The sequence below is a fragment of the Primulina tabacum genome, chromosome 7 (genome assembly GCF_025594145.1).
Source record: "Primulina tabacum isolate GXHZ01 chromosome 7, ASM2559414v2, whole genome shotgun sequence".
Lineage (NCBI taxonomy): Eukaryota > Viridiplantae > Streptophyta > Magnoliopsida > Lamiales > Gesneriaceae > Primulina > Primulina tabacum.
Genome location: NC_134556.1, coordinates 42,520,114 through 42,537,776, shown reverse-complemented (window position 1 = coordinate 42,537,776; position 17,663 = coordinate 42,520,114). Strand labels below are relative to the sequence as shown.

Sequence of the window (17,663 nt, the reverse complement as noted above, 5' to 3'; positions counted from 1 at the left end):
CATGTGAATGCAGTACTGATCAGGGAATTGGGGAACAAACGTAACTTGTAATTAGAAAAGTTCTCCAAATTTGCCAATTCCCCACACTGAATTGTAAACCTGGCCACATGTTCCACGCTGGATTGACCGTCTTCCCCAGAATATAACGTGAAGTCTGGAATGCGGTATCCTTTTGGATAAGGGTTGTCACGATCCACAACATCAGGATACGGTTTATGGAATTCTGGTCGGTTGATTGGCCTCACTCCTGGGCCATACAACTCTTGAATCACATCACGTACCATCTCAAAATCCAACGTTGGAGTTTGTCTTAACTGGTGAGGAGGATAGATTGCCCCCCGAGTGTTATTCCCCAAACCTGGCGCTGAATATCCACGCATTCCCCCATCAACATACATCCCTGGATGTAAGCTAGGAGACGTCACAGAGAACACGTTACCAGCCATTTGTTTATTGTTGCTGCGGTTTTGGAATTTCAACCCCAACTCCTCATCCCTTTTGTGCGGAGGAGTGTATCTCCCTTCCCTGGCAGATTCAAGAATTCGTGCTTCCCCCAAGCGGCGACTTTCACCTGCCTGAGAAACTCCTGATCCTTGGCCTTGATCTTTCAGCAGCTTGACGTCATTCTCTTGAAGTTTATCACTCTCTGGTATAACCACTTCGCCTTTTGCAGACTTTCTCCATTCCTTCATTTCTGCCACAAATTCCATCATGACAGTAGCGAAAGTTTGAGTCATTTCCTTGAGATCGTTGCGGATATTTTTCTCCATGGCCAACATGAAGTTCGGCGAAGACCCATCACCACCAGAAACAACAATTCCTTCCTTCATAGTCTCTTCCTCGAACTGGTGTACGAGCCTTTCAACCGTTCTTCCTTCTGCATCAGTTTCCTGAAACTCTTCTTGTGAGCGATGACCTTTCCCCAGTGATGGAGGAATTCCTTCACTCTTCTCAGTACGCTTTGGAGGTATTGTGTCCCACTGGGCGTGTCAACTTGTTTATCACGAAATTTGCGGGCGTGCGAATTTGTGAAATAATCTGACTTCTAATCAGGCGTTGCGAATCTCGATTCGATCGTTTGTTCTAATTCCCTCGAAATAGCTCCAAAAATAAGAACGTGAAATGAGGAATATAATGAAATTAAAGGAGGAATTCATAAGCAATATCAATATTTATTATGTCGTTATAAATTCGAACAAAGCTTTCACATGAGAATTGGATGAACATTGCTAAAATCTATAGAAAAAGATTGCTGGAAATGGAAGTAAACAACAGACAAATGAGAGAAATTCTGCAGAGAGTTTGCTATGGATTTTTTGTGAATTTGTCGAGAGCTTTTTCTGATTCTTCCTCTCAGTTTTTGTTCCAATCCACCGAACGATTTGATCATTTTCCACGATCGTCCAACGTGGATCGTGGACCAACTCCCCCAAACGTGGTCTTCAACTTACCCCTTTATGGACTTGTCTATTGGGCCTCTCCACATTTTAGGGCTTCTATTATCATTGGGCTTCAAAGATTTTGGCCAAACAGTAATTTTACCTTAAATTATACATTTTGGATAGAGAAGCAGGTGTGGATGATCTTTTAGTTTTGATTCACTCCCTTTGTATCTAATAACTGTACGTGTACACCAGGTTTCATACATTTCAAAAAAAAAAAAAAAGGTCATTTATGAAACAAAAATTAAATATTTTTTGGATCGAGTTCAATATTACCATATTAAAATGGTTCTTGATCGATTTTTAAGCAAATCCAATATTAATGTAATTCAACCGGTTTAAATGGTTCTGGATTGATCCGAATTCGACAAGCATATATTGAGCCACGAAATTGTCTCCTGAAAACCGGAGTACCGACGCCCCAAAAGGACTCTGGATAACGTCTAGCCACTCCAATGGCTTCTCTCTTGAAATACTGCAAACCTTTGCTTCCCCTCGGCCTCCGCAGAGGCTTCGCATCAAAATCCATCCACTCTAAAATCAATTTCCACTCACGCTTCCGTTTTTTTCTCCCAATTAGTTGCTGCAATGCTCGTCATTCATTGGCCACTTCGAGTGGGGAAATTAGTCGTGATTCTAAGAAAGATAATGATTTGCTAATGAAGGAACTGCGGCTGTTCAATACAATGACCAAGCGGAATGAATTGTTTAAGCCTAAAGTTGAGGGTAAAGTCGGGATGTATGTCTGTGGCATCACCGCTTATGATCTCAGTCACATTGGCCACGCGCGTGTTTACGTTGCTTTTGACGTTCTCTACCGGTACATTCTTCTGTTTGGTGTAAATTAAGATTTTTATTTGGATCAATGAAAGTAAATGACGACATGATTACTTGAGATGTTTGGTGCTCGTATTATCGAGCACAGTATGGGGCTCTTCATTATCCATTGGTTATCAGTAGCCCAAAAAATCAGAAGACCTTTTGTTTTTTAATGTCATTTCTGAATTCTAATTGGAAACCTTGTTAAATTAAGCTATGCCAAATATAACTCGTTGCCAGCTATCTACTTAGGCAGACCCAGTGGCTGCGGACCCTGGGCCTGGGCTGGGGGTGCAACAGAGGTCTCTAAGTTCTAATTTTTTATGTAATCCGAGTGTTTGTGTGTGTGAGTGTCAGTGTATATATTTACAGACACACGTGAGAAATACGATAGTTTCTTCCTCTAAAAAAAGCTGAGAGAAATTAGACTTTTGGGACATTATATTGGATAATTGTGATATATATTTGGTTTTATTTTGGGAGAATTAAAGCATTTTCTCAAACATTACCCATTTTGATAAAATTATTCCATTTTAGAGGTGACTCTCCGGTTCATCTCTGCTATCTGCTGAGAACGAATAAAATCTAACATGTACGGAGTTTCTAGAAGATGTCAAATATTTTTTTTATTTGTGACAATAGCGTGGAAATTTTCCTTTGCTTATGAGAATTGATGGGTGGTAGATCTGAGGGACAGTTAAAAAAGTGAAAAAAAAATTAGAAAACAGTTGAAGTCAATATTATTTAGTTATTGATGTTTGTCTGCGAAATGAGTTGCTTTTGTTACAAAGTTTTTTGCGTACTCCAAGCCTACGTCAAAATGGTTTAAGCTCTGCTTCATGATTATTTTTGCACTTGTTGAATTGCTGTTTTGTTGAGTCTTCCTGCTAATTGATGGGTGCATTTGTCAATATTTAGTATTTCGTTAATTTTTTACTCATGTTCTAACTTTCGAAATTAGGCAGATACCTCAAGTATTTGGGTTATGAGATCAACTATGTCCGCAATTTCACTGATGTCGATGATAAGGTATGCTCTGGCATGCTTAGCAAATTGAGCCATGGAGCTATTCATTTCTATATACCTTTTTTACATTTCATGTGCTTGCAAAAACTATTCTTAGGGTAAAATGGTGGTGAAACAATTTTAATTTTTTGTAGCAGGGGGGGAGATAACAAAAGTTGTTTGTTCAGAAATACCAACTGCTTCTTACATATTTATGACAGGATAGCTGAGCCCGCATTTTCAAATTCTGTAGATCATTATCAGAGCAAATGAATTGCGTGAGGATCCTATCAAGTTAAGTAGACGATACTGCGATGAATTTCATCTTGATATGACTTCTCTTAACTGCCTTCCTCCTTCAGTGGAACCTCGTGTCTCTGAACACATTTCGCAAATCATTGGCATGATTGAACAGGTGCTATACTGATATTTATTCGTGTTGATCTTTCTGTTTTGGTCAATGATAATAGTATATCCTAATGCAGTATGGTCACGATAATTTCTGCTTTTCTCTTTATTCTTTCTGATAAATTAAATGTGGATGGGATTTTTGTTGAGCTTTAAGTGGTGACCTAACATGCTTTCATTCTCTTCTTACAGATACTTGAGAATGGGTCTGCATATACTATCGGTGGGGATGTTTACTTTTCTGTTGACAAATTTCCCGAGTATGGACAATTATCAGGGCGTAGGTTGGAAGATAACAGGGCTGGTGAACGGGTAGCGGTAGACTCAAGGAAGAAGAACCCAGCTGACTTTGCTTTGTGGAAAGTAATTCCTTAGCTTTAGAGTTCAAATGCATTTCTACATCTGCACAAAAGCAGCTTCTTTTGACTTGAATTACAATTAAACATCTCATTTCTTTGAAAAAGAGATGTCCCTGTCCATACAAGAGCAGTTTCTAAATTACGCCCTTTAAGTTTATCAGCTTTATCAATTATTTAATGTTAGGGGTGATAATGACAAGTTTTCTGGACATTACAATTTAGGAGACACCATAAAGTTCTAAAAGGCCTTGAGCTTCATATTTTGTGCCAATTATATGTCGACAGTGAATTTACGGATTTACCTCAATGTTCTCACACATATTTGAAGGGATGTCGGTGAGGTCAAATCTGAAGGTGGAAGAGGTTATTATTTAGCGAACTGGTTTTTATTGCATATATGCCATCTAAATGCTAATAGGGAATAAGACCATTGTGTTTTGTGTAATTGGAGAAAATTTGTAGCCTTTAGATTATATTTGGTTTCAAGATGATAATTTTCCTTTTTATGCAGTCAGCAAAGGAGGGTGAACCTTTTTGGGAGAGTCCATGGGGTCCTGGAAGACCTGGATGGCATATAGAATGCAGTGCTATGAGTGCTACTTACTTAGGCTATTCTTTTGACATACATGGTGGTGGAATGGATCTCATTTTTCCCCATCATGAAAATGAGATTGCACAAAGTTGTGCTGCATGCCATCAAAGTAATGTTAGCTATTGGATACACAATGGATTTGTGACCATCGACTCTGAGAAAATGTCAAAGTCTCTTGGGAACTTTTTCACTATCAGACAGGTACAAGTATTAATATATGGTTCCAACTTACTATTGGTGTTCACTTTTGAGAAATGCTAGTTTGTGAGTGTACACAATTGAGTGTCTGCTTATGAATGTAGATAAATTGATTTTTTTGGTTTTAATTTCAGGTCATAGAGCTTTATCATCCACTGGCTTTAAGGCTTTTCTTAATGGGCACTCACTATCGTTCCCCAATCAATTATTCCGACATGCAGCTTGAAAGTGCTTCTGACCGTGTTTTTTATATTTATCAGGTGCAGTAGTCCTCAATACATCATTAGGATTGATGTAGATTCTATTTTTTTGTTCATTTGTGCAATCAACCAGCTCTCCATTTTTCCCATTATAAGCTTTTATCTCCTGCAGTGGTATGGTTTCTGATGTGTTTTCTGGTCTGGTCATTCTGATGTTTTAAGCAGTTTGGTGTGTGCATTGTGCCTTAAAATGTTGAGAAATATTATGTCTGGAAACTCTAGGTTGCCACTAGTGCGACAGAGCATGCCTAGTTCACATATGGTTGTTCTCCATGCAACTGGGGAAGTGTGTTACTTGATCCAAAGAAAATTAAAGCTATAATTTTGCAAAACACGAAGTGTTTTAGAAACTTTTACCAACGTTCACTTACCACTTGTTTTATACTTGATGCAATTACGAAGAAAGTCCACCTTTTACTCATCTCGGATATTAAATTGCTATGAAACTGTGCATTTTTTGTGTGTGTGAGAGATTTTCAACCATGAGTTTGTTCTGACTGCAGACATTGCATGATTGTGAGAATGTCCTCATCCAGCATGACCTAGCTGGTTTGAAGGACTCCATTCCAACAGAAACAATAATTTGCATCAACAAATTCCATGATGAGTATTTTACATCAATGTCAGATGATCTTCACACTCCTGTAGCGTTGGCTGCTATGTCTGAACCATTGAAAACCATCAATGATCTCCTGCATACTCGTAAGGTGCTTTATTCGAATCTGGAAGCAATTTTAATTTTTGATGCAGTTTCACAGGCTCCATGTTTTTACTCAATGCCTTTACCTCCTTGAGTTCAAATATGTCATGCACTTGATATTTGATTAAATATTGGCATCAATAGTAAGATGGTACATATAGCTTGCATTTTTAATAGCTCATTCAGTTTCCTTTTTTACTGTGGCAAAGTCATTTAATACATAATTGGAAATTTGAACCGGACAGTTGTGACCCGTGGGCTTCTTTCTGCAGGGAAAGAAACAAGAGTTAAGAATAGAGTCACTGGTAACTTTAGAAAAGACAATTAGAAGCGTACTTGCTATTTTGGGGCTCTTGCCAGATAGCTACTCTGAGGTAAAATGAGCTTTTTTTCCGCCCTATTCCCACAATCATTCTCATTTTGGCGTGCACACACACAGAGGGGGCAGGGGGAGGATGTACTTGTTTGCAGCTGATGGCGAGTCATGGTTTTCTAAAAAGTATGTACCTGTGGGGCTGTGAGTAAGTTGTACAATTTCATGTTATGCTTGCAAGTAGTCATTGCTCTCAGATCAAGAGTTCCTTGTCGTCCTTTTATATTTTGTGAATACTGGTTGTATGCAGTCTAATTAAGATTCAAGACTAATAGGAATATCTTTCTCAATGGTCTTGGAATTCTGTTTCATGACCTTTTGATATTGAACCACTTCTGCTGCATAAATGATTGGATTTGCTTTCTTAAAGTGATATCAATTCTTAGCATTTTGTTTCTTCACGTTTAGCTATCAATGTGTTTCTCAGTTTCCAGACTTCATGTCATGCTGTCAGATTCATAATTTTCTTTATTGTTGGTGTAAAGGAATGTGATTTTGGTAAGCTTTTATGCATACTCCAGGCATTGCAGCAGCTGAGGAATTATGCTCTGAAGCGATCAAAGTTGACTGAAGATGAAGTTTTGCAGAAGATGGAAGAGAGGAATGATGCCAGAAAAAATAAAGAGTATGAAAAATCAGATGCGATTAGAAAGCATTTGGCAGCTGTGGGCATCACACTGATGGACAGCCCAGAAGGCACGTCATGGAGACCGACCATTCCTCTGGCCTTGCAAGAACAATTTACTGGAAGCTGAGCACCCTTGCGAAATCAGTTTCAGAATTATACTTTGATTGTAATCCACGATGGAGGATACAAATTCACAATTTAAAATATGTACGAGTTTGTGTGGGGCTGTTTCCTAGGAAGAAGTTTACTGCCTTTTCTTCTTAAGCATTGGATTTGCGCTTGATGTGAAAAATCAGGACAAAGAGCAAACCATCAAAAGTTTTAGCTCTCTCTCCAGTTTTGCACATGTATTAATGATACAATTCTTATTAATGTTATTGTTAAATCATCATCATCATTTTTTTTATTACTTTGAATAATTCGTTGTTATTCTTCTTAATAATGTCATTATTTGGAAAATAATCTAATTAGAATCCACTGATCCAGTTGATATGTTGCTGTTATATATATATATATATATATATATATATTAAAAAACATTAGAATGCATATTTATTTTTCTAATAATGTTGCACAAAAATATAAATATAATAATATTATATTGTTTTACCTACATTGCAGTGTCTTGTGAAAATTATCAAAGATGTAATCAATTGGCCGCTTGGCAATATAATTGATTAAATATTTATAACATAAACATTAAATTAAATTATGATTTTTTGGGGGGCAAAAGAACAGTCAACTGCTGGGAGTGATTATCAGTTTGTGCTTGATTGCTCATTCATTCATTCATTCATTAATCTGAATCAACCGCACAGCTGAAGATTGCAGAGGGAAGGGATGAAATTAATGCCTGGCAAGCTTCATGTGATCAAGTTCTTTGATTGATTTTCTTTTTCTTATATATTCTTTATCGAAAAGAAATGAGACTTGGAACCAAATAAAATTGTTCCCATTCATACCCGGATGAGCCTTCATAAATTCCTCTTTTTTTTTTGTGCATGAATTGTCCTTACGTTTCATTTACACTATTGTCGCAGGTCCGCTTTTTCATTATAAGAGTCTAGTTAATCAAGGGAAGTTGCAACACGATCCTTACCAGGAAAAGTTTGCTTTCGAACTGGATAATCTGCTTGGGAGGTTGAGTCGATACGAGAAGGAAATGAAAGAATTCCATGTGGAACTTTTGCCTTGGATGATGCATTACATAAATTCTATATTCATGTACCCCATGCTTTCTTATTTTTGTGCCCTTGCATTTTTCATAGGCAAACCTTGCGAAATGGGAAGAGGACCCGGAAAATACTCAACAGAAGCTTTTGATCGAGGCAGCGAAAGGGAAACAACAGGAAGGTTCGATAATTTCATCTGTTACAAAGCATCGGAATTATTTCATCTGTTATGGACGTCACGGTGAGGCAACTTTTTTATGATGCAGTTGTGCTTGCGTGCTGCTTGCATCGGCGCATGTCGCATGCAACTCACATTCATGGGGATTATCTTTGCAGTAAACAAATATGGAACTTGTAGATTGAGAATCTCACACGTTTCCCAGCATACATATGTTGTACTAAGTCATAAATTTGCGTACCTTTTATTTTGATTTTCTTTGGACTAGTGTATGCTGAGATATGTTGTAAACAGAGGACAAGACAAACATCGTTTGAACGAAAAATTTAATCATCGTCCAGACTAATTTTGAGAATGTCTATTTCATTATCCGAGTTTGGGGTTTGTGTATGAAGATAATAATCTCCCTGATCTGTTGCTTGTGGCAAGAAATACCCGTTAGATGTTTCGGCTCTAGTTACAATCAAATTCATCATGCATCGTGGCATCGATTAAAATTTCAAATACTAGGAGATTTTTGTAGTTTAGTGGATGTTTTGATATAACCTTTTACTTAAATTTAGGAAGAATAGACTATCTTTTGGTTTTGAGTTTTCGTAGTTTTGTGGATGTTTTGATATAATCTTTTATTGAATTTAATTGTTTAGGGTGTATTTAATTTTATTATTGTGAGCTAAATACAGTGGAATATTAATAGTTATCTTTGATCTTGATGCTTGTGACGTATCTATATAATTCAAGAATAATTATTGTTGATGTTTTAAGTCGCAGTCCTATGAGAGCGATGTATTATTGATGTTGTTTGTCTCAGTAGTAGGAGAGTGATGTATTGTTGATGTTGTTTGTTGCAGTAGTAGGAAAACGACATTTGTTGATATTGTTGGCTTGTGATATCAGTCGTTGCCCATAAACAGCAAATGTATTATTCATGTTAAGAAATTTCAATTATATCTAATGTTGTTTGTTTAACTGTTATTTATTACGATGTTGTGTATGCTCAACCTTCGGGGTTATTTTTTGTTGGATATGTTACATGACTAGTGTTAGGATATGATATAGGAGAAAGACTGCAGACTAGGTGTGTCTAATCAAAGAAGTCTTATAGTTAAATAGTAGACAGAGACAATATAGTTTATTGTCGTATTTGAGTTGTGCGTTGTGTGATGATTATATTGTCTCTGATACACTAATGTAAATAGTGTGTTAATTGATTTATTTTGTCATATATGCATTATATTATTATTTAGTCGAAAGATTTTTATGCATATTATGTCACATATTGTATGATTACCTGACAAAGTTTGGGCCGCCACACTACTGCACCATACTCACCTCAATCTAATGGCCTCATAGGAACGAAAAATTGAACATTGAAAAATATGATGAATGTCATGTTGATAAAATTGAGCTTACCTCAAAACTTAAGATATCCTACAAAAAAAATGATAAGACGTCGTACGAATTGTAGAAAGATAATAAACATTCTTAACTTGAAAATGTTAGAACAAACGAAGGTTTTTCAAAGGAAGAAGAACTAGGCGAAGTAAAAAGGCTAGAACCTTGAAGTTCTTTGAACCAGATTTCTAAATACACAATGGATTTTGAATTTATAGTACTAGATAAAGTAGCAGAAGAAGCAGAAGAGCTTTATAATTTTTTTAGAGAATATTCCTTGTTAGACAAGTCCAGTGTCTGAAATAACGATATATTGTAATAGTTAGTCGATAATTACAAGGACACAAAACAATATATACAATGGTAAGTCTTGACAAATTCGTCAAGACATAATACAGTGCAATCTCAAATAGAGTTATCTCTATTGATTATGTCAAATCAAATGATAACTTGGCGAATCCGCTTACAAAAACAATAAATAGAAATCAAGTGCACATCTTGTCCAGGGGAATGAGTTTAAAACCTACAAAATAAAGTTTTCGAATTGGAAGTTCAACTTTGTCGATTGGAGATCCCAAATCTTGGTTCTATATGACAACTAAATTATGAAAACTTGAGTGAACATTCGGAAATAATTCCCTTCTCATTCTTAGGACGGTGATTTTATTTCCTATCAATGTAGTGAGGTTAAGTATCAAACTTTTAATGATTACTTAAGTGATGTCTGTATTAAGTGTAGGGCGCACCCCTACATTGCTGCTCTATTAGGGAAAAGCCGAATAAAATTGGGCAGAAAGGTGCATTTTCAGTGTGCCCACTTTCATCCAGATTTTCCTGGACAGGGCTGTGGAGTGCGGGTGTGCCTGTTGTCCTATTTCACTAACAGGTACACACAAATTCGAGTTTTCTTGACATTATTTCATCCAAATGGAATCTCTTAGATTAAAATCACTTTTATGGACCAAGAGACGCCCATTTTGATGAAAAAATGTCATTTCAGTTTGGAAAGATTGAATAGAACATCAATGATCAATGAAAGATCACTTCTGCATCAAAAATTACTGCACTCATATTGTCTTACTACTTCTTTATAAAAAGAGAGATTTACGAACACTTGCTTGCTTCAATTCATTCTCATCATGGCTGCAAAGTTCATTTGTCATTTTCGAAATTCAACATACCTACCAAATAACATCATCTTATGAGCAATAATTAGGGCTGAAAATCGATGAGTTTTGAAGTATCTATGTAGCTAGTTGAAATTTAAATTAAATCCAATAATTAAGGGTGTGAGTTCGACGTTATGTGTAATTCCAAAACTATTCTCTTATAAAGCTAAATTTCTCATTTTGGTGCAGAAATTAATTATAATATGAAAGGATTATTTATTGATTACATGATAAGATATTTTTATTAGAAGTATTCTATTGTATTCCTTTCCTGGCTGATACTGATATCGAATGACCGAAGAATTCATGACAAGTTCGTTCGTGTTCCCGAGATGAGATCCATCTACCCACCAACGCTCCTTTCTCTCAGTTGAACTCGATTTACTCGCTCTCTTGTTTTTAGGGTTGGATTTTATTTTAATTTTCTTTTGTTTTCCAATCTCGATCCCTTTAAACAATAAGAATGGAACTCAGGGAATTTAGTTTCGTACCATTTTCCTTTTCGATTGATATGATGATGATCTGAATGCTATGTAAATTTCATCTTTCTGGTCGTTGACTTATTTTTAATTAGGCGAGCTTCTGTCTACCAGTGATCTACGTTGATCTAGACTCTAGACTACATTTGATTCTGCTCCTGATCCTGTTTTTCACTTAATGATTTACTTCAATGAAGAAGCTGCATTTTGTATATTTGGTTTGAGCCGTTTCTTCTATTATCGGCCCCCACCCCTTTTTTTTTTTTTTTTTTGTTTTTAGGCAGTGAATAACACTTTGTAGAAGATTGCCAGAAGTGTCAAAATCGATCTTTCACAACAGTTTGACTGACTCTACATGATATTTATGTGGTATACTCTGATTGACACTATGGGGTTAATCTGCAGTAGACAGCAACGTAGTCAAGCTGATTCTGAAGAGCATGAGCAGGTACATCTTCTACATTTACCCAAAACTTTCTTCACGTGCTTATTGTTTTTTTTTTTATTATTATTAGTATCTTTGTTATTTAGGCATTAATACATGTATGTGACATTGATTCCCAGACTGCTGAAATAGAGAGGAGAATCGACCAAGAAACGAAGGCAGAGAAGCATATTCAGAAACTGCTACTGCTTGGTATTCATACGGGAAAACTGCTTATTGATTCTGCCATATGTTCATCGATTTAGATGATCAGACCAAATATACGGACGTACATGTTTTCTCGCTTGTTTTTTTGGGGTTTTATTACTGCCAACACGACCAGCTACAATTTCATTGGCTACTTTTAAAATGTATCTTACTTTTTGTCCAATCCTTGCATACCCTTCTAGGCACAAGCTTTGGCTTTGGATAGAAGATGCTGTGATACTTTATTTCGTGGCATATTATAAAACATCTCTTTTGGCTCGCTCATAGTTTGAGATGTCTTTTTCCGCAATCTGCCTGTATACACAAATTAGTGAAAAATCTGGTAACAGAAATTACAAGGGTGTCAGGTGTCTGCTTAAGGTCTTCCAAGTTTTGTCTAAAATTGTTCTTGTGATATAAGCACACATCGTAACAGTATCTTCTCTTGCCTTTGTATGTATTCTTCCTTTTTCCATTCTTCTTATATATTCACTGGAATGTGCTTGTTTAAGGTGCTGGAGATTCTGGGAAGTCCACTATTTTCAAGCAGGTAAGATGTCCTATTTTTTTTCTCTGTGAACATCACAAATTAGTTTATGCACACATTTCTTTTATTATCAGATGACTCAGGTAGGTGCATGTTAAATGTCGTGCAGATAAAACTTTTGTTTCAGAGTGGGTTTGACGAGGCTGAGCTTAAAGGATACATCCCTGTAATACATGCCAATGTTTATCAGACAATAAAAGTATGAAATACTTGGAAGGTTGTGTTGGTTTATTCCCTTTAGGGATCAAGTACAATTTTTTTCCAGTGTTGATGGCCTGAGAAAATGAAGTTTCCAAACAACATAATGTAGTACTTGAAGTTGTACCTGCATGATACTATCCAGTTTGAATTGATTATTGATGCTCGCAGATTTTACATGATGGATCAAAGGAACTGTCTCAAACCGTATCAGATTCCTCGAAGTTCATCATATCTGATGAAAATAAGGTCTGAATCAGTTTTTCAAGATTTAGCAAAGTTTTTTTGATAGTGATTATTTCAGATGCCCATGTATGAAATTTAAAATTTTCCAAACGTCCGGTTTTCGTGATGGAATTTACTTTCAATGGTATTTCTTGCATTAGCAAATTGGGGAGAAACTCTCAGAAATTGGTAGTAGGTTTGATTGCCCAACTCTTACAAAAGAACTTGCGACTGAGATAGAAGCTCTCTGGAAAGATAGTGCCATAAAGGTCAATTTTCCTTCATCCAAATGGCTAGGTTAATCTTTTGCTAGATTCCGATGTGTTTTTTAATTACCCGAATTCGTTAGAGTTTTATTACAACTAATGTTTGAATGTGCTCTGCAGGAAACATTTTCCCATGGCCACGAACTTCAAGTTCCAGATTGTGCAGATTATTTTATGGAAAATTTGGAAAGATTGTCAGATTCAGACTACATTCCTACAAAGGTGAGTGAAAACTCAAGTTCTCACACGCCTCTTTCTTTCCTTTTAGCTTCAGTAATTTAAGGAAACATCTTCCAGCAGTGTCAACAATAGATTTGTTGCCACAAAAAATGAAATATCCTTTTTAAGTCAAGTTGGTGAAGATATATTTTTATATTTACATATCCTCCATTCTTCCATCCCTTAGAATTTTCAGGAAACCTTCACCCCCTATTTATGAACCTTGCTGCAACCGATCAACAAGGGTAAAATTTTATGTTCTTTGGTAAATCTGGCTGCCTTGTATACCACTCATTTTGTTCTCTGTCTGACCTTCCATGACCATTGTCTTGTGTTTGACTTCTTTTGTTAGAATATAAGAGAAATTCTACGGAATCAGATTCGATATTATTGATAGCGTTGACATAATTGTGACTTAATATTTGATTCCCTACCTTATTTTCTGAAGTGAGGGAATGATAGAGTTTTAGTCCTGTGGACATTGTAGCGTGGATGTAGGTCTTTATGACTAAACCACATAATTTATGTGTTGGCTTTTATACTTTTTATGCTATATTTTCTTATTTAAAATTGAACATGTTCCAGATGTTTAATTTAATTTTTGTCTTGAAATAGGAGGATGTTCTTCATGCTAGGGTTCGGACAACTGGTGTTGTGGAAATCCAGTTCAGGTAATAAGTGGTTCTTTGCCTCGAGATTATGGATGAACCGATTTTCCATATCTATGTGTGAATAAAATGTTCTTTCATTTCCTTGGGTAAAAGCAGCATTATTGTAAAAATGTGTTGAGTTACTCTTTATCTGTAGATTGACCTTTTAAGATGATGAGATAAGTGAAATTTCTTCACATTTCACTTACGACGTACCATTATCAACTGTTTGGTTTAGCATATCAGTTAGCGCTTTGGTGATATGATATAATGCATGCTCTATTTTTAATTATGGCATACGATAGCTTTATAGTTTATTTAAAAAAATTATTTGAATGAAACTTGTGTGTTGAAGAATGAAATGAAGTAGGTAGTTTTAATGATGTAAAAAGGTTTATATCATCGGTGCTAATTGTTTAAACATTTGCAGCCCAGTTGGAGAGAACAAAAAAAGTGGTGAAGTATATCGACTCTTTGATGTCGGAGGCCAGAGAAATGAAAGAAGAAAATGGATTCATCTATTCGAGGGTGTTGCAGCTGTGATATTTTGTGCAGCTATTAGTGAGTACGTTTGATATTCCTCCTCCTCGGTTACCATTCAGAAAGAACATGTTTTTGACATCTTGATGGCTTCCTTGTTGAAGCATTGACATTATTTAGGATTGTGACCTTAATTACCATTCCTCGTTACTTCAATCTTTTACAGCTCTTACTGAGACGTTTGTATTTGTGTAGTTTTCTCATTTGATGTTACGCAAATGTTGTTACTTACACAAGGTGCAATACTTTGTTTCAGTTATGATCAGACTCTCTTTGAGGATGATAACAAGAATAGGATGATGGAGACAAAAGAACTCTTTGAGTGGGTCCTAAAGCAGCCTTGCTTCGAGGTTTTTCCATGACAAGTTACAAGATATTATGTTGTTTTGTTTGCTAAGAGAACTTGTTCCTTTAATATCAATCCAGTTAATGGTATATACTACTGGTCTGCTGGCTAACCCTTTTCCCCTTAAATGCAGAAAACTTCTTTCATGCTATTTCTTAACAAATTTGATTTATTTGAAAAGAAGATTCTGAACGTAAGTGAATGGAGGTCCACAACTTCTGTTGGCTCAGCATCCATGTGATTGTGATCATAATTTTCTTGTATACAGGTCCCATTGAATGTATGTGGGTGGTTCAAGGATTATCAGCCAGTTTCAACTGGAAAACAAGAAATCGAGAACGCATACGAGTAAGTGCATTCTGTAACCCTCTTTGAGACTCGGATGAGGTTTCCAAATGGGCTCTAATCTGAGATTGTCTTTCCCTTAAAGCTTCTTCGATGCCTTTTAAGATCATCATTTGAACTCTGATATACACCAGGATAACACATAAAATTACTCGATCTGTCATAATTTAGCATGCACTCAACTTGTGATGCTTGACATTCAGGTTTGTGAAGAAAAAATTCGAGGAGCTGTATTTCCAGAGCACAGGCCCTGACCGTGTAGATCGGGTCTTTAAGATCTATAGGACAACAGCCCTAGATCAGAAACTTGTGAAGAAGACTTTCAAGCTTGTTGATGAGACGTTGAGACGAAGAAATCTATTTGAAGCAGGTCTATTGTAATGACAAACTCAACTTCAAGATTTCATGTTTCCATACAGTAGAGAGCGATTTAAGGTTGGCCTGCTTGTTTTTGATCTTTAAGTTCTACAGTATGCAATCCAAATTAAGATTTATGTTGATGAATTTTCTTGCTTGAAAACCTTTCAGGTGCTTTTTTGAATAGGAGGATGGATAAAGTGCCACTTTAGAATTTGTAATCTTTAGCATTCATCCTTTGTGTAAATCATATATTTTCATAATTATAATTTGACCGTAGTATAGCTCTTTTTGGATGAGTGCCAGTGGTGAATGGTTTTAAATTTGTCAATGAATAATGAAAACGCGCCTCAGATATATTTTAATACAGACTTTATTTGATTCAAAAGTGTGAGGTGCGTAATATTAAATGCTATGCTAGTGGGAGAAAACAGAGGAAATTGGAGATGTTCAAGGCACTATGCAAATAGGCAATCGGTGGTTGAGATTATTCATTGTTCTATATCGAGAATGTATTTTTACTTAATCGAAAAGGCAAAGCAAGAGTATTTATTTGACTACAAGCAGCAACAAAATTTTAACTTTTAATATTTTCTGAAAAATAATTTTCGATTCACATGATACAGCAAAATCAATTATTAAATAATTGTAAATGATGCGAAGCCAAACCTCTTTTTAACTTCAATCCGATAACTTATTCGTCAAGCAACGAGTTGAATAAGTTAAAAACCAAACGAGGCATTAGAAAACAGATCAAAACCGATGCTTCGGGTTCTTCTATGGTTGGTAGTGATGTAGCTGTCACAGGATTTAAGGGGGATGGAATGCCCTTTGCTAATAATTATTACATACGAATGACTATGGGACCGGACCGTTAAGGAGTCTGTCCGGATGCTATGTATATATGAATAACTATAAATAATGCGAAGCGTTGCACGTGAATTAAAATTTGAAATAGAATTAGTTAAGTCAACAAAAGATAATGATAATAGTATTTTAAATTTTGACAATTCATGTTAATTAGCATATGTAACTAGTTTAGAAAAAAAAACATATTTTTTTTTAATTTTAAAAAAGATTTGGACTACTAAAATTTTTCTCATATCTTTTTTATCATATTGTTTTCTTTTGTTATTTGTCATATTCTCTCAATAATTCATATATTTTATTATAATATTTAATTATTACAATCGTTTTTGACAATCAATGATATGCAATTTTTTATTTACAATGTTGTTTGCTTATTATTCTCTTTCATGTAAATTGACAACAATTTCTACTGTATGCTTTTACTTTTCTAGTCACCTTCCAACAAAATCAAACTAACTAATTCAACAAATACAAAAAATAGCATTTTTTTATGTAAGTTTATTTCTTTAGTTATATTTCAATTTTTATGGGAAAATCATATCGATAGTTTAAAAATTATATTTAATAATTATTGTATGAGTTTATTGGATTTTATTTGATATTTACCATATAATCTTATCTAAATATGTATTTAATTAAATATGTTGATTTATTTATTATTTTAAAATTATATTTAACAAGAAATTAATAATCATCGATGTAGTTTATAAAAGATCGATTCTGATTTAAAATTACTTATCTATGTTATAAAATTCTAAAAATGAAAGGTAAAAAAATTATGTAGGTGTTTAAATATTATTTAAATTGAATATAATGAGTTATATTTTACTATCAATATTATTATTTATTTAGTTTTGATATTGTTTTGATGACTTAATCACGATATTTGAAATTGATAATTATTTATCGTTATTATGCTTAATTTATGTAAATTTTGATTTATGTATTGATAAAGTCCATAATTTTACTGATTTTTAGTTTATTGTGCCTTATACGTGGTGTTTGTATATATATTTTTTAAAAATTTGTTTCAGTTCATTTGGTTATATATATTGTGCTAATTATAATTTATTACATACATAAAATTAACATGTTGAATTTTAATTTGGCAAAAAATTCGAAAGTAAATCATATAAGTTCTTAATTAATTTATTCATCTAATATAACAAGAGATTAAACTCAAATAAAATAATAAAATGATTCAAATTATATTTTTAGAAAATCAAATTTTTAATTTTTATCATATAATTGATATTTACATGCATCGCACGTGCTTCATGCTAGTACCTATA

General features: G+C 34.8%; 2 protein-coding genes and 1 long non-coding RNA gene across 9 annotated transcripts; all 3 read left to right on the top strand.

The window, feature by feature from the left end:
- Positions 1-1,826: 1,826 nt before the first annotated feature.
- LOC142552370 (cysteine--tRNA ligase, chloroplastic/mitochondrial) lies at positions 1,827-7,175 on the top strand. Of its 4 annotated transcripts, none has more exons than XM_075662138.1 (9): positions 1,827-2,262; positions 3,227-3,290; positions 3,520-3,681; positions 3,867-4,037; positions 4,545-4,826; positions 4,958-5,083; positions 5,587-5,790; positions 6,056-6,157; positions 6,678-7,175. In XM_075662138.1, the coding sequence occupies exons 1-9, from the start codon at positions 1,898-1,900 to the stop codon at positions 6,909-6,911; spliced, it is 1,710 nt and encodes a 569-aa protein (XP_075518253.1). In that variant the 5' UTR covers positions 1,827-1,897; the 3' UTR covers positions 6,912-7,175. The 4 variants fall into 4 exon arrangements, with proteins under 4 accessions (XP_075518253.1, XP_075518254.1, XP_075518256.1 ...); XM_075662139.1 differs by having other exon boundaries at positions 2,036-2,262; positions 3,223-3,290; XM_075662141.1 differs by having other exon boundaries at positions 2,036-2,262; positions 3,223-3,290; positions 3,488-3,681.
- A 629-nt stretch (positions 7,176-7,804) lies between these two features.
- LOC142551062 (uncharacterized) lies at positions 7,805-8,487 on the top strand. The gene is made up of 3 exons (XR_012821469.1): positions 7,805-7,961; positions 8,053-8,137; positions 8,223-8,487. It is a non-coding gene; the product is annotated as an uncharacterized LOC142551062 (long non-coding RNA).
- A 2,420-nt stretch (positions 8,488-10,907) lies between these two features.
- LOC142552369 (guanine nucleotide-binding protein alpha-1 subunit) lies at positions 10,908-15,866 on the top strand. Of its 4 annotated transcripts, none has more exons than XM_075662136.1 (15): positions 10,908-11,102; positions 11,458-11,625; positions 11,742-11,814; positions 12,321-12,358; positions 12,465-12,554; positions 12,725-12,802; positions 12,940-13,047; positions 13,165-13,266; positions 13,879-13,934; positions 14,344-14,478; positions 14,710-14,803; positions 14,933-14,992; positions 15,068-15,147; positions 15,348-15,579; positions 15,673-15,866. In XM_075662136.1, the coding sequence occupies exons 2-14, from the start codon at positions 11,533-11,535 to the stop codon at positions 15,523-15,525; spliced, it is 1,185 nt and encodes a 394-aa protein (XP_075518251.1). In that variant the 5' UTR covers positions 10,908-11,102; positions 11,458-11,532; the 3' UTR covers positions 15,526-15,579; positions 15,673-15,866. The 4 variants fall into 4 exon arrangements, with proteins under 4 accessions (XP_075518251.1, XP_075518252.1, XP_075518250.1 ...); XM_075662137.1 differs by having other exon boundaries at positions 10,923-11,102; positions 11,273-11,625; XM_075662135.1 differs by having other exon boundaries at positions 10,923-11,338.
- Positions 15,867-17,663: the final 1,797 nt, after the last annotated feature.